Source organism: Berghia stephanieae, chromosome 1, assembly GCF_034508935.2.
Source record: "Berghia stephanieae isolate SIO BIC M18660-M18661 chromosome 1, UCSD_Bste_1.3, whole genome shotgun sequence".
Lineage (NCBI taxonomy): Eukaryota > Metazoa > Mollusca > Gastropoda > Nudibranchia > Aeolidiidae > Berghia > Berghia stephanieae.
Window position 1 is genome coordinate 47,609,548 of NC_088360.1, and position 23,528 is coordinate 47,633,075.

Genomic DNA, 23,528 nt, shown 5'->3' on the forward strand with positions numbered 1-23,528 from the left:
AATATATTCATTAACATAAAGTATATGCACATACATTCATAAAGCAAACTTCCACAGTTTTTCACCATGCTATGGACAACACTGACCAGTCCATATGAAGTTAAAGCATATGTTAAACACTACATGTTGGCGTGATAGGCAAAATGTTGGTTTGTATTAAATGACACGGTCACTGCACTGTTTAGTAGTTCTTCACAGTCATAAGGCCCAAAGAGCCGGAGTTTATTCCGGTTTCTATAGACTTGAACAGACAATAGCAATTCCTTGCTACACTGTGGATAAGACGCTAGTACATCGCAAAGTACTTTCCGCCAGATCTAACAGATCAACTCGACATCCGGGATCGAGATGTGGGAAGATATGTGCTCTACCAACTGGCTATCCAGACGTCTACTTATCATTGTCGAAACGTTGACTTTATTTATCGTCAGATTCAGATGATCCTGATCTTGTCCAAAAGTAATGAGACGTCTAAGAAATGAGACATTTTTGGACAAGTTGTGTGTATCTCAATCCGTCGATATAAAAAGTAAAATTTCGTGACCAAAATAAAAAGAGGCGGATATTTTGTGTTGTGTTATAACCAGCAGTCCCGACTATTTGATTCGATCATGTTGGAAAAATCGCCCGAAGGCGTGTATACCATTTAAGAAAATGTTGCGGTTCTAATTCAAATTGGCTGAAGGATGGAGCGATTGTGGCTAAAATTAAGTTGAGAGATAAGCTAAATGATATACAAGCCACAATCAATCCATCCTTCGGTCAATTTGAATTAAAACCGCAACAATTTGTCCCGGTTGCTCTTTAGATATATAAAAAAATCATCTTTTTGGAGTAAATATTTTCCGACAACACAGAACAAAAGGTTTTCTTTTTTAGTGAAAAGAAGCGCCTATAATTTGCACTCAGCCCTAACAACGAATATACCATCTTTTAAATAAGATTGTTGAAACTGAGCTTTAACCCCATCCCCTTATTAAAGCCAAACAACCAATAACAACAATGTTATTTACCGTTGAAGTCAGCCTTGCCATCCGAGTTGTAGTCCATCTTGTCGATGAGTGTCTGAGCTTGATCACTGCTCATAAAATTGCTCAGTCCCATGGCGGCGAATTGTAGCTCACGTTTAGTGAGAAAGCCATCTCCATTGAGATCATGTTTTTTGAACTCTTTCTCAAATATGGTACGCAACGATGGCAAACAGAGAACGTTCGTACCCATGTCTAGGAGCCGCATGAATTCATCAAAGTCAATACAGCGGTTTTCTAATGAATTAGAAGAAATAGAAATGTTTTAAGTCAGCGACATCGCTAAATTGCAATGGAGGTAGTTAAATGATTAATTGCATTTAGACATCTACCTCATATTAGTATTAGACACAGCTTCAATTGATATATAGGAAATTATGGGCTGATTTAGTTGACGCACTGTCTAGATTTTCTTCTGTTTAATAGTCTTCACATTTCGCTATTTATGTTTAAGTTGACGTCTTACGTTACTGTTTTGGCGTTCTATCGCACCTATTTTGTTTCAGTTAACGTACGGCTATCGCACAGTCTCTGTTTCAGTTGATGTCCTACTATAACATACTCTCTGTTTTAGTTGACATCCTATCGTACTGTTTCTGTCTTAGTAGACATACGAGGGAATGTTTCTGCTCTTGTTAATGTCCTATCGCACAATTTCTGTTTTAATTGACGTCATGCCTCGCTATAATTTAGATTCCTGGGCTCTGCGTTAGAAAGTGAGATATATCGTTACTTGATCTTTGGAGTTCGGGTACTAGGAAGGGGTTGGAAATCTAAACACAGAATGCAAAAATCCGTTAATCATACCTCTGAAATATATACAAATATACTCTCTCTGATTACACGGCATTTCGTTTCAAAAGTGAGCTCTAACATTATGGGTGAAATAGAGGTTTGACGGTTTGACTTTATATATATTTATTTTAGTGCGTCATATTTATGTTTGTACATCCACGAGCTTTCCTTGTTTTAGTATTTTGACCACTTTTGATGCTTCCAATGTAAAATCGGAACCGGAATCGGAATCTCCCGTGAATGTCCACCTTCACTCATGAAGATTTAGACACGAACAAGAACATTAAATTGAAAATTCAGCAGTGATTAAAAGCCTCTGCAAATAAATCTCAAGTGATTGCAGATGTAATTCCCCGCGGTAAATTGTTCCAATATGTGAAGGTTCTGGGATAAAATGAGAATTGTCTGAGATCTTTATGTTCAGTTATCTGATTTGCAAATAATATGTCCACGTTATGTCAGTTTCGGTTATGGTCAATAGAAACGCTGGAGAAATATAGAAAGTTATAACCAACAACGCCTACTGCAGAGAACCACATAATGGATGAAAACAGCTTTCATAATTCAAATAACACTTACTATAGGATTCGCTAAAGGTTTTTGAATTATTAAAGATATTTTATCGCCTAATGATGCTCAACTCTAGGAGAGTGTTATGGCGCAATACAAACTAATTTAATCAACCCCAAAACTAGGAAATAATGAATTCAGACTTAAGAATATTTTATGAGCATGCAAAACGGCATCCTACGTTTGAAAGCAATTCCATCAACTCAAAAAAAAAAACATTGAGTGCTTCATGAGAAATATTTTTTTTTATTTCAGGATACCTATTTGGCGTTCAAAGTCTATGTAAATGTTGATCAATTTAGTAAAAAGAAAACAAATTTTGATGACATTTTGTCTATTTTTTATATTCAAATAGAGATTAGTTTTCAATTAGCATTGTCCCATATATTGTTTATAACCAGCCTCTTGAAACAATACAGGATGTCTAAAAACAGTTACGGTATTGACAAATAGAATAAAATATTTATATATCTTTTGGGGCTATTTTGGAGGTCACGTTTTACAAGTTATGACAACCAATCCTCCAATGTTTACTGCTTTGTCATGAATTTATTCTGATTTTATCAATAAGAAGTCTCTAATACACGATAGTTATTTTTATTTTTTATTTGATTGCTTTAATGCAGGAGGAAACAATTTACTAATATGACAAGAATATATTGTAACTTCTCTTTTGTCGAACACTTTAGCATAAACACTTTCCCAATTTTTTCACAACCATGTTTAAACTACATATCAACCAAATACTTTAAAAAGTATACATACTGTTCTTGTCAAGAGCATTGAACGAGTCCGCAAGAGCTTGGTGGGAAAACTCCCCCTCTCCCAACTTCTGCATCATTGTTTCAAATTCGTTGAATTCAATTTTGCCATCCTTGTCTCCGTCAAAGTTATCGAATAATATCTTATAAGCTGAAACAAACAGGTAGAGAATTCGTTGACGGGATCAAAAATTACGGAGAAAGATTCACTAATGGCTTGCAAAATATACTTTAAAAACTTAAGATTTTATATAGATCAATATCCACTAAACGCGCTCAGAGCGCTTTACAAAGGGACCTTGATCAACAGCAAACATGTAAATGTAGAAAAAGACATGACGCCTGTTAGGCGACAGTACAATCTTTTTCCGACAGAGACAACGCTGTTAACGGCCGGGTACTCATTTTACACGTGATCGCTGAGAGAATGTGAGTAGAGAGCCTTTTTCAAGGACTCAATTATTCGCCAAGCTAGAACCCAGGATCGACCTTCCGATCCGAATGTTAGTGTCATAGCACAAGACCACAAAGCCGCACTTAGACATTAAATACTCTTCATTTTTATTTGAATTTTTTTTTCAAACCTGCTACGTCACATCCAGATAGAAAATGAGTTAAACTCTCAGACATTCTATTGGACACCCTAGAATTACCGTATAATGTCAAAGTTTCAGAACACTCAGGGTTTTATTCTATGAGGCAAACCAGACAAGTATTTTCCTCTTTAACTCACTAAATTAATGGCAAAAATTTGTAGCTTTCTCTGAATGATGAAAATGCGATTAAGCAGGTTTTGAAAGTCTTGTCTTGTGACTTAGTCAAGTAACATTGCCAACGTGAGTGACACTGATTGCAGAACTTTGCTCTTCCCCCTCCCTCACTACCGCGCTGTTTCAAACTCATAATACTAATATTGTAGCGAAAATACCTAACTTAAAAAAGAAATGAGATGAAAACTTTTTGTAGGCATGTTACAGGTTTGAAACTCTTAGCTCTATGTGATCTATTTAGTAGTTTGACTAAACTGGCTCTATTAAAAATGCACATCAAGTTGAGCATGTTTTGTTTGGTAGAAAGACATGCCGTGAATGGCTTTCCTGAAGGTTCGATAGATTCTTTATCTTCTTTCAGCTTATCCCGCTTTTTACAGGGTTACCACAATGAATGTCACATCTCCATGCATCTCGGTTCATATTAATATCTTCCTCCAGGCCCAGTTCGTTCATATCGTCCTTTGCCTTATCCACCCGTCTAGTCTTCGGACGTCCTTTTTTCTCTTTCACGCTAATTGTATATCCAATACTTTCTTTCCCGCGTACTCCCTCTCTCGTCTCCTGTCCAAACCATTTCAATATATCTTCTCTCATATCTTTGTTGATACATTCTTCACTTCAGTCAACCTTCGAATTCGTTCATTTCTCACTTTATCGTTTCTTGTCCTGCCAAGTGATCATCTCAACATCCTCATTTCTATCACCTCAACTTCTTTATCTTTTCTCTTTGTCGTAGCTGTTGTCCATACAACATTGCTGGTCTTAGAACAAATGTATATGTTTTTCTCTTCAGCTTTGCGGAGATTCGTTTGTCATACATAACTCCAGTTACCTTCCTCCAATTATTCCAGCCTTTCTGGATCCTCTTCTTAACCGCCATTTCATTGCCTCCATCTTCTTGTAGAGTTGTTCCTAAGTATTTGACTTGGTTTGTCTCTAGCACATCATCTTCTATCTTTATTGGTGGTCCTGCTGTCTGTTGTCCGGTGCACAAATACTCTGTCTTCGATCTGCTTACCCTTAGGGCTAACACAAACCGGAGACTGACTCTGACGACCCGGTACTGCCGTCCTCTGCCGTCTTCAAGATAAAGACGTCGGGCGCGGACAAAATACTAAGAACAAAGAGAACAGCGCTAGATCTACCCATACAAGCTCCCGACGTTCTCTGCCGTTTTTTTTTCGAGCTTGGTACGGGTAGGTCTAGCGGCTCTTCTCTTTCGTCCGTGCCCGACGTCTTTATCCGGAAGACGGCAGAGGACGGCAATGCTGGGTCGTCGGAATCAGTCTCCGGAGTGGGTTAACCATAGTCTCCCGTGCGGGTTAGCCCTTAATCCCCTCCTTTCTATTACCCGTCTCCAGTCCTCTAGCTCCTTTTCAGCCTTGTATCGTTCAGAAAGTACTACGTCGTCCGCATACATCATCATTGGTGCCTCACGCCGAATGTGCTCTGCGATAACGTCCATTACTATTGCGAACGACTGAAAGCAGATCCCTGGTGTAATCCTACTCTTACATTAAATGGTTCAGTTGAGCCAACAGCCGTCCTTACCACTGTCTTATTTCCTTCGTATATGTCCTGGATAACTTTGATAGACGCAAAAATCACTAGTCTCAGGTCACAATTTGTAAAAAATGTCTCCAAAACTTGTATGTTGTTTTAGGATTTTCAAAGGGTATTGGTTGGACGATATCATCCTGAAACCAAAGGATCATTTACGTTGGGTATGTATTTGTGAGGCTATGTGGTCTAGTAGTATGACACTCGCTTCGGATCGGAAGGTCATGGGTTCGAGCCGGCGCAAAGTTGAGTCCTTGGAAAAGACTCTTTATTTCATATTCAATTTTCTCACCGTACTCAGGTGTAAAATGTCCAAAAAAAATTGTAATATCGCCTAACAGGCGTCATGTCTTGTTCTACATGTCAAGTGTAGCTGTTGGTTAGGGACTCCTTGTACAGCGCTTTGAGCACGTTTAGTGGATATTGCGCTATATAAACGCTCAATTTATTCAGTCCCACGGATGAGTGGTTTTACACTTTCAATGAGATATGAACCAGTTTGTTGACATCACACTTCTCTTCCCTATTCTTCATGTCTTATGGGTCCAAGTTGTGATAAATTGATGATAGATGTTTGTTCTTGTAATCGTCACAGACGAGCCAGAGTTAACAGGCGTATCAATAACTTAGCTGGTTTGGGGACGGGATTACCAAATTTTGAAAGAGAGACTGTACTTATTTCTTTAATTTCATCTTTAGGTAGTTCTTTGAGAACTGTAAAAATGGTGTTTTCCATTATTTTACCAACAATGAATTTATAAATAGTTTACCTATGCGTTCGTAGTCTTCCATGGTGCCTTGTTTGACGTCAATGTCTGCCTAAATCAGAAAGGAGTATATTAATTGCTAAAGAGTTCAATTATTATTATATATATATATATATATATATATATATATATATAAAATATATATATATATATATATAAACATTTATATGTGTGTGTGTGTGATGTGTGTGTGTGTGTGTGTGTGTGTGTGGTATGTAAAAGTTACTTTTATAGGGCTTGAACATAAAGTTTTATAGACGTTAACCCCCCCCCCCCCCCCCCAATATAATACAAGTCGTGGTTATGGACTGAATGGAGCAGAGGCAGAGGGTCACAAAACACCAAGGCCTTAAAATGACCTCAAAGACATTGGGAATTTGAATTGAATAAAGGCTTTTAGTGGTAGTTAGTGCCATAGCAAAGAACCTTCAAAACTGCCTCGAGAGTTTGATAAAGAAACCGCCCTAAATACAAAGCACAATCGGCAATGAAAAGTGCTCAAAAAAGATATTGGAGCAGCATACTCTCCAGTCACCACTATACAATCGGTACTAACGCCAGCTCCAATTTTAAATCTAAAAGGCCATGTATTTTCATTGCAGTTCATAAGGATATAATTATTGTATAATGAGTTTGATACTGTATAGAATGAATAACGATTAGATCACACAGCTCTTCGTTGCCATTTTAGACCGCTATTAGTAGGGTAATTAGTTCTCACTATCTAAATAGGGACCAAAAGCGCGACGTCACGCCTGCTTAGCAACGGCACTTCTGGTTCCACAATGCCAAAAAAAAAACCAAGCTGTGGTCTTTACAACGTGTGGTTGCTTTAAAAAAAATCAAAGTGATCAAATTTTTCTTTGCTAAAATGGTTCAATGTTTTGCATCAGATTGTTGACATCGCTCGGAGAGGGAGAGTTTTACCAATTTCCATGTGAGAACCACTTTTGGTTGCTGTGAGCGTTATTAAGAGGACGTGATATCACGACTTTGGAACCCTATTCTCTCTTTAAGACAAAAAATAACAATACAAAATGAAATGAAGCTTCAATTTATTCAACGAATACAGATATTGTGGACGTTTCTGAGTTACCCTTTATCAAGGAGCATTCAATTTCCTATCCCACCATTGTTTTGCTTATTCACCTTAACTACGACATGCTCATAATTCTCATTCGTCCTTAGTGTTTCATTCATCGTGTTTTTTCGATAAAGGAAAAACCCGAAACGTGCATATTATCTGTCTTTGTTTAATGAATTGAAGCTTCTGTTTAATTTCGTATTGTTATTTATTTCTTCCAGCTTCAAGAGCAACACTCTCATCCAGACGATAAACTTAAAAAGTAATGGATAGTAATGCGGCTATGTGGTCTAGTGGTATGACACTCGCTTTCGGATCGGAAGGTCCTGGGTTCGAGCCTCGCTCGACGCATAGTTGAGTCCTTGGAAAAGACTCTTTACTCACATTCTCTCACCGTACTCAGGTGTAAAATGAGTACCTGGCCGTTAACAGCGTTGTCTTTGTCCGAAAAATTGTAATATCGCCTAACAGGCGTCATGTCTCGTCCTACATGTTAAATGTTGCTGTTGACCAGGGACCCCTTGTAAAGTGCTTTGAGCACGTTAAGTGGATATTACGCTATATAAAAGCTCAATATATTATTAGATTAGTGAATTGGCATGATTGATCTGGCACTCAGAAATACACACACACACACACACACACACACACACATATATATATATATATATATATATCATATATATATGTATATATATATATATGGAACGAAATTGACGTCACTCAGCTCATTGTTATTGTTTTTAGCCAGCCATATTAATGAGTAGTTCTCCCTAATCATACTATAAACGTTCAAGGTTACACATAGTTTTAGTTGTTGGTACGTTATATCCAGCATTTTGGCTAAACGTACAGCATCAATATTGAATAAAGATGGCGTCACTTAACATTGTGTTATTGGTTTTAGATCGCTAGTGAAAAACGTTCACTCTCTCAATCATAAGTAACAGACAGTTTTGTGTATTGGTATGATTGATCTAACGAACATAACTGGCGAGTATCTTACTCAAACGCATACCATCAGTACATAAACGGATACAATCAATACTTACAAGCATACCATCAATACACTAGTGCCGTGATAGGGAAGAAAGACGCATATCGGTATCTAGGTCAAATTGACATTTTCTGGGATTCACATACTTGAGAGAAAGGCGCATTTTTCTATCTGGGTTTGGTAGCTCAATCGTTGAAAATAAAAAAGTTGTTTCATTTTGAAAATATGCGACTTGACCTAATTTGGTTTAAATTCGTTTAGAGGAATGACAGATCGACGCATATTGAATGTGGATATGACAGAAGGTCGCATTTTGTAATATGCGTCTTTTTCTCTTATTCGTCCACCGAATGACATAATTTGTCTTTCACAAAAAGACGCATTTCGGATATGCGACTTTCTGCCAAGACACTCTCCAAAAATTAAGATATATGCGTCCGTTTGTATTACGACTGGTGACGGTGAAAAGAACATATCATTGTTCTCCAATTTTCATCAAATAGTCAATCATCAAAGACGTACGAGTAACTTGCTGTTTTGGTGTGAATTCTTCATTTCCTCGGGTGAGTTTTATCTTTTTCCTATTCCAGTGATCAAAGATTTTATGTATATAATCATATACTTACTTGTCATATATTAGTGAAGATGTTTAATGATTATTTGCTATTGACGGTTTATCTGTGTTTGTGATATTTAACTTAGACAAATGTTGATTTACATGCTAATAGCACTACTGTTATTGCTATTACATGTACTATATTTATGATTATCATTATGATGACAATTATTAATATTAATCATCAATATGAAAGTATAAGTTGTAGAATAAGTAGTAGTCGTATTAGTAGTAGCAGTCAAAGCATTTGTATGTACATTAGTAGTAGTAGTAGTAGTAGTAGTAGTAGTAGTAGTAGTAGTAGAAGTAGTAGTAGTAGTAGTAGTAGTGGTGGTGGTGGTAGTAGTAGAAGTAGTAGTAGTAGTAGTAGTAGTATCAGTAGTAGTAGTAGTAGTAGTAGTAGTAGTAGTAGTAGTAGTAGTAGTAGTAGTAGTAGTAGTAGTAGTATTATAGTGTATCAAATAGACGCCCACCCCCAATCCATTAATTTTCAGAATTTTCGCGAACCTCCCCTCCCTCCTTTTGATCTTATTAAACTTAAAATTCATTCTTAAATAGACAAAATACTGTCCCTGTAATTTGCTGTGGTTGAATTCTTCGGTCAAACCCCTTCTTTGGTGAAAATGAACACACACCCCCTCCCCCATCTCCCCCGGCTTTCTACTGAAGTGCGCACCCCCCCCTTTCCATTGAAATTTGAACAAACTGCGCACCCCCCCCCCCCCCTTGCTTGGGATCAGGACAGTGGGAAAAATTAAAAAAACGATCGAGACTGAAAACCAACCTAGGACTGTGTCGGACCATCTGAATCAAAGTGAAAACCTTAACTACTGAGACAATAAGTCTCTAGCTATGCATCCAATTAGCCCTCAATAACCTGTTTCAATATTCTTTTGGGAAAGGCAAGCAACTGTAACTCAATATCATATCATAACAACGTTACTTTATGATAAAGATTATTTTAATGGATAAGTCCTCTCCCGTTCAATTTTTGAATATCCATATTTATATCTCTTTCATCAGATATGATCTAACCCCTAAAAGAGTCACCGGTACCTCCACCTCAGCCAACCCAGATTAAATAAATCATGACAATCAGACTCCAGTGATTCAGATATTGACATTCCATTGAAACAGCTAGCTCAAATCAACAGTGAAACCTCTATCAAAAGGAATTACATGATGTATGAGTGTCATAAAAGCAGAGAGGAAAAGATTTAAAGAAACCACGGACAACAAGAAAAACGGAGGAGACGAGCTAGATAGGTTTACCTCAACACCGATATGAAAATATGCAGTAGAAGCACGTAAATTGGCTGTTGAGATTAAAGAAGCAGATTGCAAACGATATGGATTTTGTGTTGAATTTACCATTGAGAAACAAAGTTTAGATAGTGACTCAGAATTTGAAATGTATTTGGAACTTGCTTCTAAATATATCGCCGAAACTACTGACCCTAGAGTTCCATTTGCTGAAGAGGAAGAGTATTTATTGTCCGAAACGGCCACGCAGGCATCCTTTACCGGTTTAGGAAAAATATCTGAAGGAGAGCATGTTCCAGGTGTGTCATCGATTATAGAGACCATGCTAGCAGAGTGAAACAATAAATACAGATCTAGAAATAGAGACAGTGTCAACTCACTCAAAAGAGAGAAATCACAAGACGCCGATACAAAAAGCAGACTAGGAAATACATAAGCTTTTGCGAATGAGAGAAAAGCATTCGGTCTTGGAAGGTTGTTCGCCGACCTGCTCCAAAAAATGCCGTGACAGATTCTTGGAGTACCAGCGACGGGGGCTTAACAGATGTTTTGGGGAGAGGATTGGAAGGACCAGCGCAAATTTGTAGGGACTTGGGTAAGTAAAACAGAATGCAGAGATCAGGGCGAAGGCATTCTTTCCAAGGAGAAAAGTGCCTAGTCATGTACATGCAAATATACAATGAGACAGGAAGATGGAGTCTTCCATCCCGTGTGCAAAAAGTTCTTCCTTACTACTCTCGGATTCAAAGCTAATAATGGCAAACTGATAAGGAGCGCTTTCAAGGATGTCGGTGTTAACGAAAACAATGTCATAGAAGTACCCCTTGTTGACAATTGTGGACGTCATAGTCCCTTGCACAAGATTGACCACAGCATTATCCATGAACACATAGAGAAATATAAAGCAAACATTTTTCATTATAGACGTGAGTACGCGCCTTTCAGGAGATATTTACCATCTGATCTGATCATCAATGATATGCACGAAAACTTTTGCGCAGTCACTGGAAAATCCATATCAAAGAAACTCTACTATTCTGCATTTAAAGAACTTAAATCTCACAAGCTGTACTTGGTCAAGAAGAATGTGAAAAATGTAAGTCCTTCTTGTTGCACAAACAACTATGCAACTGTGAAGAAAGGTGTGAACCGCGTGCCGAAATAATCATCCATCGGACACGATACAGAAATGCTAGAAAGAGGTATCAACGGGATGCAGATAAGAACGAAAACGCCAACACAGCCCATTCAGTGTTTGCCGCTGATCTGCAAAAAGTAATTTTGCTGCCGAGAATGAATCAGTTTAACAGAATCATTTTCACAAGCAGATTGGTCTTATTCAATGAAACATTTGCACCAGTGGGCTGCAAAAAAGTGAAAAGGACATTGCCGTGATATGGAATGAATCAATTTTAGGACGAAAAGATATATAAGCGTGATGCCGAATCTGTGACACTCTCACTGGATAACTGTAGCGCCCAAAATATAAATTGTACCCTTTATACTGTGTTCCTTCATCTTGTAAATGATTAGACTACTACAAAAGCAAGCAACATCACAATCAACTATTTCGAGCCAGGAGATACTTTTATGGCAGCTGACTCCACCAATGCCGGAATCCAAAGAGTTCTGAGACAGAAAGACGGCAAAATCTTTGATCTCAATGAATTGAACAATGTATCGTAGAAGCAGGCTCCCAGATAATGCCGTTGAGGTTTAATGACTTTGCCAACTGGGATTCTGGAGTCAGTAGTTATCTGTTGAGCAAAGTTGACAATCGTCCCTACCTAGCTAAGATTGTTTGTGCTGAATTCAGGCGAGTGTCACCAAAGACACTCTTCTTCAAAATAGCTTTGAAGAAGATACCTTCAACGAATGTGACATTCTGAAACGCGGATATGTTTGTACGCCAAAGTTTCGTACAAAATCCAGGGGTGTAGGATTTACAAGAAGGATGAGATCGTGAAAGAACTTGTGGGTTTGACGCCCCCCCCCCCCCAATAGACGAAAGTACTGGATAGACCTACCAACCAGCTCCACGAGTAAAAATCTTTGCAAATCCTACAAGTGAATGTCCCTTCATCATTCACTCACTAGTTGGAAACGTTGCTCTTCCAAACAATGTGTACGAGCATGCAATTTTAACATCAAAGTAATGATTCAATTCATTATCTAAAGAGAAGAGATGGAATATAATATGTATGTGATAATATTAGCAATGATTACAAAAGCAAACTCCATGTTAGTGAACTATAACGAAAGAGGGAGAGAAAGAGAGTTAGTACTAGTTATACAAATAATGCTAATCAAATCACTGCAAATGAAAATATTATGAAAATTTACATGACTGGTGCGATTGTTCTGAAATAATAAAGCATGTTCAGCTTGATATCCTATATGTTTTTGATTGGTTTCTTCTGATTATTCTTGGGACCTGTGATTATGATGTTTTTGCTTATTATAACTTAACATTGGGCGATATGCGTGCTCACATGACACTGTTTATCAATATGCACATTACCGCTAAATTAGCCCATGTCTATGACAAACAGACGCAAAAACAATATGCGTCTGTTTGTCACACACTGGATACACATCCGAAAGTGCGATGGACGCATAATATTTTTGCGTCTATCTGTCAAAGACATGTGTCAATCAATTTTCAATCATGGATTTGGCAAAAGGTCTTTTGGTGAATTACACAGTTGATACAAATATTTTGGTTTTCAAGTTCCATGAATAAAATAACAAAAAAAAATATCTTTAATTACCTATAAATTCTTTTAGATTCGAGCCAATAGTTACAATGTTATTAAGTAAAACAGTTTTTTGCGTTTCCTGAAAAAGTAGGTTTTCCCGTTATGCGTCTTTTTCTCATATCACGGCACACTAGGCTATCTAAACACAAACTGACACACGCATACAAACTAATAACTAATAACTAACCTTCAATTGCAAGCACGCCAAGTGATATCAAAATGGTAATTAAAGTTAAAGCCAACAATTAACAGTGGGAAGTGGGAAGCAAGTATGAAACAAATTATGGTCCAATGAAAAACAAGAAATGATACCTGTGTGAGAGACGACGTGTACCAAGTACCAACGTATTTGGAAACCCAAGTAACTAACCTCTTTGTCACAGGCCGCTGACAAACTGAGCTGCCTCTCTTATTTGCTGGTCCGATAACCCAAAATTGTTATGGTCTCTTTGTTGTTAAAAATACTCTCAATCAATAACCCGACGCAAATTATCGCTCATTACAACCATCGAACACAATAACAAGACGGCCAATGAGGTGGAAACTCCTGTGGGTCGTTAAGCTAATAATAATAATAATAATAATAATAATAATAATAATAATAATAATAATAATAATAATAATAATGATAATAATATCATAATAATAATAATAATAATAATAATAATAATAATATAATAATAATAATAATAATAATAATAATAATAATAATAATATAATAATAATAATAATAATGATGATCATCATCATCATGATAATAATGATGATGGTGATGAGGAGGAGGAGGAGGAGGAGGATGACGATGACGAAAGCAGTAATAACGATAATAATGAGAATCAATAATATTAATAATAATAATAATAATAATAATAATAATAATAATAATAATAATAATAATAATATAATGATGGTGATGATGATGATGATGATGATGATGATGATGGTGATGATGATGATGATGATAGTGATGATAATAATAATAATAATAATATGATAATAATAATAATAATAATAATAATAATAATAATAATAATAATAATAATAATAATAATAATAATAATAATAACAATAATAATAATAATAATAATAATAATAATAATAATAATAATAATATAATAATAATAAATAATAATAATAATAATAACAGCAATAATATCTAGTATTGTTTTTGTAAATGAGGACCACACTTATACTACCCCATTCGTTGGCAATAAAGGAGATAGGAATTATATCATGGTAATTATGTTTCGGATAATAAAGTTATTGTTAGTAATACAGGGTGTAACAAAATGCTTTGGTCAGGGTGATCTTTATCCTCGTTTACTCGAGAAAATTCCAACATAAATAGCCCACCCCCTTACTATCTTAGTTAACACATTTCTATCGCTAATTTAAGTTCTAGAAAAGTGGAATTTTGCGACATCGCCGTCATTTATCAAAGGCAATAGAAACGAACCTAGAACTAAAAGTTACAGACATAATATTAGTTTAACGTATTGTTAGGTAGAATTACAGAATTGATTCTCAAAGACAAATTAATGAATCTTTTAGAATATTACAAACATTTAAGTAATTTACAGTACTGATATAGAACGAAACACCCTTGTGTACTTCAATTATTCCATGTCAAGGGTTGTTATACAAACAATTAATTCATACTTTATTAAGAAAGACGCATCAATTATCTGTAAATAAATCCTGGAATATTCTTTGCGTATTTTATGTGTACTTTGAGTGTGTGTGTGTGTGTGTGTGTGTGTTTATATGTGTGTATGTGGGAAATAATAAATAACAGTTGTTTTATGCATAGATAGTGAGTCTTGTGATAGAAAACGCCATTGTAATGACAATGAAAGTAATATTTACCACGAAAAAAAAAAATCATGTGACAAAGATTAAACCTTTAATTTCTTTTAAAAAATGGATTTTAGGCAATTGGACTGGACAATGAATACAAAACAATTTAAAGTCCTTGAAAAATAAACCTGATTAATGTCATGTTAAGAGGCTATTCTAGGAAAGCTGACATTTTTGTATTGGAATACTATATATAGTGTAATAAATGCAGATTTTACTCACAAATCTTTAGATAAATTTAGTCAAAACTTTTTTTTATGGCAAATCAAGCCATAGCGACTTATTTTTCTAAAGAGCGAGCCATATAGATGTAAATCGCATTGAACGCCGATGATATTAAAATCGCGGTAAAAGCCTCACACATGAAAGGATTACCTAAGATTAGGATTACCTAAGATTATTGCATTCGACTGACTAAATATAGAATGGCTACTTAAGTGTTAAGGTCATGTATATATATATATATATATATATATATATATATATATATATGTGTGTGTGTGTGTGTGTGTCTGTGTGTGTGTGTTTGTGTGTGTGAAAGGCTACATGTATTTGTAAGCATGTACGTGCAAAAGACAATACATGTTTCGACATCTTAAGAGAGCTATTGTAGTCACACATATATTGCTGGCTGTATAGTATAGTGGCTTTTTGATAGATTGTAACGATATTCTTTTGCATTGTGTTGTTGATGTTAATAATGACATAAGAGTTCAAGCGCCAATGATGATAATAGAATGTACAGCATCAAGACATTCAAATCAAAGTGCAGGTTCCAAGTTTCATATCTTACTGCTTAATTGTTGTGATAAATTCGAAACCCAAATCAAATAAATAGCATGGTCATAATTCAATCAGTTTCATAAATTTCAAATCCGTAAAATCAATCATAATGTTATTTTACTTTACAAAATACAATTTACATTTTAGACACAATATTATGTCAAAAAAATTTAAGTGCAAAAAATGAAAGAAAATGACGGTGAGCATGAAAAGGTTCAAGTCAAAATTGTGCAACCCAAAAGTGAAGTTTTTATCAGAACATTCCATTTTATACCCTATTGTAAACCGCCTATAATTCCTTCAAACTACTCCTACTGATTTTGACCGCCTCGTGTCAATCTAAAACCGGCCCTCTAAAAGTATAAGCGAATCATACTCAACTCGAAACGTTAAATCCCTAAATATTAATGCTAAACCCCGACTTTTATGAAATTATATTATTTTGATACATTTCAGTTTTCATGCTCAAACAACAAAACTAATTAAAATCTGTTGCATTTGTTCCCAAATACCAATTAACACAAATTCACAATAAAGTAAATTTCTACCACTCAAAACAATGACCAGTCCATTAACTTGGACATAAAACTGGTCCTAAACCCCAATAAGTATACCGGCGTCGTTAACTTTGCTTGAATATTAATTATGTTTTTCATTAAACGTCTTATGTAATCTTGCATAAACTTACTCTCTTACGGAACTCCACGGAGCTTTCATTTGGGAATGGAGAGTTATTTTCTGCATTTAATATCTTATAGATTTCGCTATTTCATAATGTTAAGAATGGAAAATTGTTCATATAAACGTTTTAAGGTGTTTGGTCGGGCTTTAAATTTAAATTGTTTGGTCAGTAAGGGAAGGAATATGCGAACTTGTTTTTCCCTCATCGACCAACCTGTTTTCAGGGCACATTGGAGATTCAACAGCGATTTGACACTAGTAATGCCTAAATTTAGACCCCAGGAGGCGGTTTTAAGCCACTCAATGTATTTCTACGGTTAGAGGAGTTACATTTGTCTTATTTGTCAATCTGGACGGACGACGTGCAACCCGTAAGACAAGAAACGTTTTCATCTTACCTGAAAGTTGTCAATTTGAGTGAGTTTTTGCTACAACTTGCTACTTTGAAAATGTGTAATGGCGGAAACAATCTTCGTAGATGATGTAATCGGTTTATTACAGCCTAAGTTCTTCAGTTAAAGAGTATGTGTCGCACGATTCGTGAGTTTAGTTCACAAAAAAAATAAAAAGTCACAGAGCCTCTGGTGGTACCGCACTAGGACAGGACTGTCCCAGGACAAATTTGTCCTGTCCTACTGAAGAAAACTTCTATTCAAAACAGGTACCGCACTAGGACAGGACTGTCCCAGGACACACCTCGCGTATCGCTTGCGCAGATGCATTATCAAAATGGATGAAATAGAGGTTGCATATTTCAGTGCTTTACTACTAAGAAAAAAAGATAAATGGAAAGAGAAAACAATATTGGGTGCATCCTTTAATAACCTGAAGATTGCTCAAGAGTCAATTCCATAGACTATGTGATCTCCGAGATATTCCTAAAATGTTTTTCTTGGAATCACCTCACTTTACCCAGGTTTAAATGAGTACCAGTTCGTTGATGAAAGTAATCTTTGACGGATATCAAAAGGATAATAGCATGGCTCGGCGGTACGGTCTTTGCTTCGTACTCGAAAGGTACCATGTTCGACCACCCGCTTCTGCTCTGTGTGGCCTTGAGCAAGTCACCTCGCCCTAGCTCAATTTGCTGAGTATACTAATACCTACATCCCTTATATTTTGTATTTATTTCCAATTCCACTGTATTTATTTTCCAACAATAGTCCACACTTTATTTTATTTCACTATCTATACTGCATTACACAGTTCCTCCCCGCCTCCTCTCTTTTGATTTAATTAATTACGCACCTTTTATAAATTTCTATTGCTCTATTTTACACAAAGTAGCATACAATTTCCTGCCCACCAATGTTTTTGTAGCGCCACTGCCGCATTATCTCATCCGTCTGTAGTGTTTCATTCATCCTGTTTTGTTGATAAAGGACCGAAACGTCCATTTTATCTGTTTTCGTATATTAAACTGAAGCTTTCATTCAATTTCATATTGTTATTTATTTATTTATTTATTTATTTATTTCAATTCTGAATATAAAAAAGCAAGAACAATGAAAAAAATAATTCTATGTGATGAAACCACAGAATGCATAGCAACATAAATTCTTTTGGCAATTTAATAACGTATGTTTATAAATATAATTAAAGAAGTGTCACACTTTTGACACAGCAGTAACGTGTCTAAAACCGGTCGCACATCTATTCGGTAACCTGTGGGATCAATTATCTTTATCGTTATTTATTTCGGAATTCTCAATGAAAATATTTTGTCCTTAAGTAAGTCCTTCTGGGCCACTTGGGCTCACTGTTCTTTAGAGTCTTGTAGCCAATGGTGCAGGAGTTATCCTGATTTCAATAGCGTGAAGCGGGCAATTAACTATTTGTTTGAAAACCTTTGCACAGGACAATAGTCTATCGCAGATTACTATCCCAGCTTGACAGGTACCCTTTTACACCTGAATGGAGTGAGTGATTGGAGTAAATTGTCATGCTCTTGGAAAGTACAAATTGGCTTCGGTCTGAATCGATCACAGAACCACTAAGTCCAGAGTACAACGCGCCAACCACTCGGCCATCCTACCTCCTAAGCTTATAGACCCGGAACTTATCCATGTTTCTGTAACGTTGAGCAGACAGATAACAGTTAAAATTTTTTTTTTAATTCCCTTTATTCATGCCATAGGGGAAAATTTTCTCGAGGGTCTATTCCAAGGAAAGACTGGAATAACACAGGCGTCAGCCGCAATGCAGCGCCGCAAATTAAGCTAGCGCGAGGTGACTTGCTCAAGGCCACACAGAGCAGTGATCGAACCTGATACCTTTTCGGGTACTAAACAAAGACCTTACCGCCGAGCCATGCAGACCCTCTATTATCCTCTTGAAAGGACGCTAGTCTGTCAAATATTACTTTCATCAGCGAACTGGTACTCATTTGCCCTTGGGTAAAGTGATGTGATTCCAAGAAAAATATTTTAGGATTATCTCGGAGATCACCATAGTCTATGGAATTGGCCCTTGAGCAATCATTGGGTCATTAAAGGATGCACTCAATATTGTTTTCCCTTTCCATTTGTCTTTTTTTTTCTACGCAGTAAAGCACAGAAATATGCAACCTCTTTTTCATCCATTTTGATAATGCATTTGCGCAAGCGATACGCGAGGTGTGTCCTGGGACAGTCCTGTCCTAGTGCGGTACCACCCTTACGATACCATCAACAAATTTCTCATTATGATATCTTCAGTACATCACAAATTTAAAGAATATGTGTGTAATATAATAAAACCTCGACACTGTGTTTAGAGCTCGTCTTGTTGAGGTCCGTCAGGAATTAACAACAATTCCATTTGATACCCTTATTCCAAACGAAAGAAAATAGCACCCATACCAGGTCCCACAGTCACAAGTTAATGCTCATCTCAACTCATTTTTTTCCCCAAGCACCATCCGAAAATATCAACAAAAACATTTGGTCAAATTGAATTTGACAGAGAAATCGATAAAACCAAAACGAAGGCGTAGGCACGTCCCTTTGTTCGGTGCACGAAGTTGCGACTTACTGACAAGACAAGACAAAAGAGACACTTTGAAGTACATATTACATTATCTATATCATACATCAGTTCCAGCTCCATACTTTTAGATATTTTCAAAACTGAATTCACCTACCTGTGTCGCACATCCTGTGGAGGCGAGTGTTGAACCAGCATTGTCAGGATCCAGGGACTTCTCAACCTCCACTACTGAAGGAGCCATTCCTTCTTTACCAGCAACAATGAGGTCAAGACACAGGACAAAAGAAGCCAGATACATGGATTCTAGAATTGAAAAGATACCAATGAAATATACTTAGTTTTGCAATAAATAAGTGCTTAACGTTGTCTAGACACACGAAATACCGAAAGAATTGGAAGAGGAGAAGCAGAGGCATAAATAATCGTAAAAAGAATTTTAAAAAATAATAACAATATTTTTAACAACAGTTGATGATGAAAAAATTCTATGAGTAGTTATTAACTTCCAAGCCTTTTGCCTAAGTGCCCGAATATTGCCAAGTCTTTAAAAAATGACATTTGTTGGGCTCTTCCCATAAAACAAACATCTCAAAACATTTTACAGATAATAAATTACATAATGAACATTGGTAGTCAAAATTAAACATGGAAACAAAATTCACATTGCTAAAGTATTACTAGACTATACAAAAATTACAGTCAGCATGGCATACAATGAATTGTGAAAATGCGGGTTTTTAAAGCAGATTTAAGCGTTGCTCAAGCTGAAACCGTCATCGGATGCTAAACGAAAGATGTAAACAACACAGAAATGTTCCTTAATATTCAAAAAAAAAAAAGTCTCACGATTTATGACACTCACGAAGAAACAAAGAATTTGAAGCATTATTTGTCCAAATAAAAAAAAATCAGCAAAATTTACGACAGTTAACAATCGGCTCAATATAGAGATGACCCAGACATTCTTTACTGAGAGTCAAACTGAAGATCTGGTAAACTGTCTTTAGAACAGCAACAAACATATTATGGCTAGGTAGAGATTCAATTCAACTTTCTATATATCGACTGGATTGATGAAGAAATTACCGATAATCGAAACCCAAAAACTATTAATTACCTCTTTATTAATCTAATTCCAGATATTTGAATATTTCAAATGGTTTGTTAAGCAACCAGGGAAAGTACACAGCTTGATTTGTTGTTTACCAACAGACCTAATCTCATTTAGAATGCTTTTGCTATTCCTGGACTGAATGACCATGGTATCATGTCGCATACAGTACACTTTGAGAGAGTAGGTCAATACGATCCCAGACAAAGTGACGATATGGAGAAAAACAAACATGTCTGCTTTGCCTAATGAAACACGATAATTCACTAGATTTATTTTACAAAAGGATATTGAGGATGTTCAATCCTTGTGGAACAAAATTTCTAACCGTCTTGTTTTATATATCGAGCATCAAGTTCCCAAAAAAAGGTAATTTCCAGGAACGCTAGATCACATCTCTCAAACGATTCCCCTGGAAGAAAATCATAATAAAAATTTGTGGAAGTTTATTGAAAGCAGAAGATGTGATCCAACAGGAGTTGCTCCCCTTAATGATGATCATTTCAAACATTGTAGGAAGGTAGAGTTTGTGATGCTTTAGACCGAAAAAGAAATATGTATATATATATATAATTATAATTATATATATATATAATATATATATATATATATATATATATATATATATATATATATACCACCCCTCTATGAAAAAACTCCAAACCCCCCCCCCCCCCCCCAAAAAAAAATAAATAAAAAAATAAAAAATAAATTAATAAAATAATAAAATGAAAAAAAAAAACAACAAAATAAAAACAAAACAACCCAAGGTAAACCAAACTAAAACGAAACAGAAATAAAATCAACAACAAAATCAGCAGCAAAAAGCAAAAAAAAAGACAAAACAAAAAAACACCCCCCCCCCCCCAACAACCAGGAATGAACAACTATCTAGTAACTAAAAAAGGCATTAACTTGACTTACGTCGTTTTACGATTATCTTACATAAAACAAATCGGATACTCACTCATTTTGATATTTTGATAGTGACTAGTGCGATGCAACAGTGAGAGACAAACAAATTTGAAAGTTGAAGAAGATGAGCCGATCTAATTTTAACCACGTCTATATATAGCAGATCATTGAATATGCAAACTTGTTAGGTCAGCGCTGCTGTAGCCCCCTGCTGTCGTCTTTCCACATAGAAAGGTATGAGTTAAAGGTCAACTCGGCTAAAATCAAAGAGACCACGAACTGGGTTGGGTGGTTTTCAGAATAATTGCAAATCTGATGACATTTTGGAGGCTTTGTTACTTCAAAGCTTTGATGGATGAAAAAAATACATTTTACAATCAACAAACCGCCATAAATAGATAATATATGCAGGTATCTACTATAGTTCTTTTAAAACCTGAAGTGGTAGTAATATTAACGTCAACTCCGAAATTTATTTGCTTGACCAAAACACACACAAAAAATAGTGTTTGCCAATCACGGTTTGTTTTTATATCAAACCTATTTGCATACAACATTAGCAGGATTAAAAACAGAGTTCAATTATGGGCTTAATATGATATTGTTGTTATTGGATTAATTGTGCTTTGGTTAGAGAGTAATTTCTAAATAAATACTCGTACTTTGCAACCTTGGTAGCGACGGATTAGGAACGATTACGAAATTTCAAACACAAGAGGCCAAGAATAGTTTTAGGATACCCCTTTAATAATATATAATAATATATCACTGTAAGGGCCCTAAATACATTTGAAAAAAACAAAACAACCCAGGTTCGGATCAAAAATTCCCTGGTGATTATATTTATGATAATGATTTACATCATAAACAATCAAAATGATATCAATTGAAAACGTATCCATCAACTTCATATTTTACATTATGGAGCTCTCTGTCGATGATTGCATTTTTGAAGTGATTAATACTCTTGGAGTCTTTGGTTATACATTTTAAACTGTTCTATGTAATAACTGTCCTTAATAACCCGATCCTTGTTATTTCTGAGTAACCGATTATACTATTTGTATTATTTTTTTTGGTCGTCTATTATTTTTAAAATAAGAAATAGTGCTAGAGGGTTGGCGATTGGACAGTACTAATATTGTCGTTTAAATGTCATTAATTGTTCCTAACAGACGTACAAGGTTTTAGGTATTAAAATAATGAACTTTGTTAGGTGTTTACAAATGCACTAATAGTGCGTGGTGTGTCGAGAAATATATGCTTTATATCATTCTTTAGAATGGATAAAGCTGACACAACTTGGCGGTTTATTATTTATTTTAGACCAACAGACAGATGCTTGGGTCTCTCTCTCTCTCTCTCTCTCTCTCTCTCTCTCTCTCTCTCTCTCTCTCGCTCTCTCTCACTCTGTGTGTGTGTGTGTGTGTTTGTGTGTGTGTGTGTGTGTCTGTCTGTCTGTCTCTCTCTGTCTCTTTCTTTCTCTCTCCCTATCATTCCCTCACTAATAAAAAGACAATAAATTTAACAATTATAGATAGTCTTATATGTGTTGGTTACAATTATATTGACAACAAAAGAGAGGAACAGTGTTAAACCACATGCCATCAATTTTGTTGGACAAAATGAAGATGGATTGTGAAAGCACTATGTCTTTTTTTTTCATTCCGTCCATTCACATTTCAACCAACCCAAAAAAAAGTTATAGAAAATTTAAGAAAACAGCAACAAAAACAAAATAATAATAAAAATAATAATAATAATAATAATAATAATAATAATAATAATAATAATAATAATAATAATAATAATAATAATAATAAAAATAATAATAATAATAATATAATAATAATAATAATAATAATAATAATAATAATAATAATAATAATAATAATAATAATAATAATAATAATAATAAATAATAATAATAATAATAATAATATAATAATAATAATAATAATAATAATAATAATAATAATAATAATAATAATAATAATAATAATAATAATAATAAATAATAATAATAATAATAATAATAATAATAATAATAATAATAATAATATAATAATAATAATATAATAATAATAATAATAAATAATAATAATAATATAATAATAATAAAAAAAAATAAAAAGAAAAAAAAAAGAAAAAAAAAAGAAAAGAAAAAAGAAGACAACTAAAAACAAAATCAAATAAAAACCATATATTATAATAAAAATTGGAATTTGAAAGAGAAGCATC

At 35.1% G+C, this 23,528-nt stretch overlaps 1 protein-coding gene across 1 annotated transcript in view; it reads right to left on the reverse strand.

Moving 5' to 3' along the window:
- LOC144976549 (uncharacterized) overlaps positions 1-21,358 on the reverse strand; it is a 21,560-nt gene extending 202 nt beyond the window's left edge. Inside the window, exons 1-5 of the mRNA XM_078920845.1 lie at positions 21,340-21,358; positions 19,416-19,564; positions 6,258-6,306; positions 3,159-3,305; positions 1,014-1,265 (exon numbers count right to left, since the gene is read on the reverse strand). Of these exons, the coding sequence (XP_078776971.1) occupies positions 1,014-1,265; positions 3,159-3,305; positions 6,258-6,306; positions 19,416-19,564; positions 21,340-21,343 (601 nt within the window). The 5' untranslated portion in view covers positions 21,344-21,358. The remainder of the gene's footprint in view (positions 1-1,013; positions 1,266-3,158; positions 3,306-6,257; positions 6,307-19,415; positions 19,565-21,339) is intronic.
- Between the last annotated feature and the right edge of the window lie 2,170 nt (positions 21,359-23,528).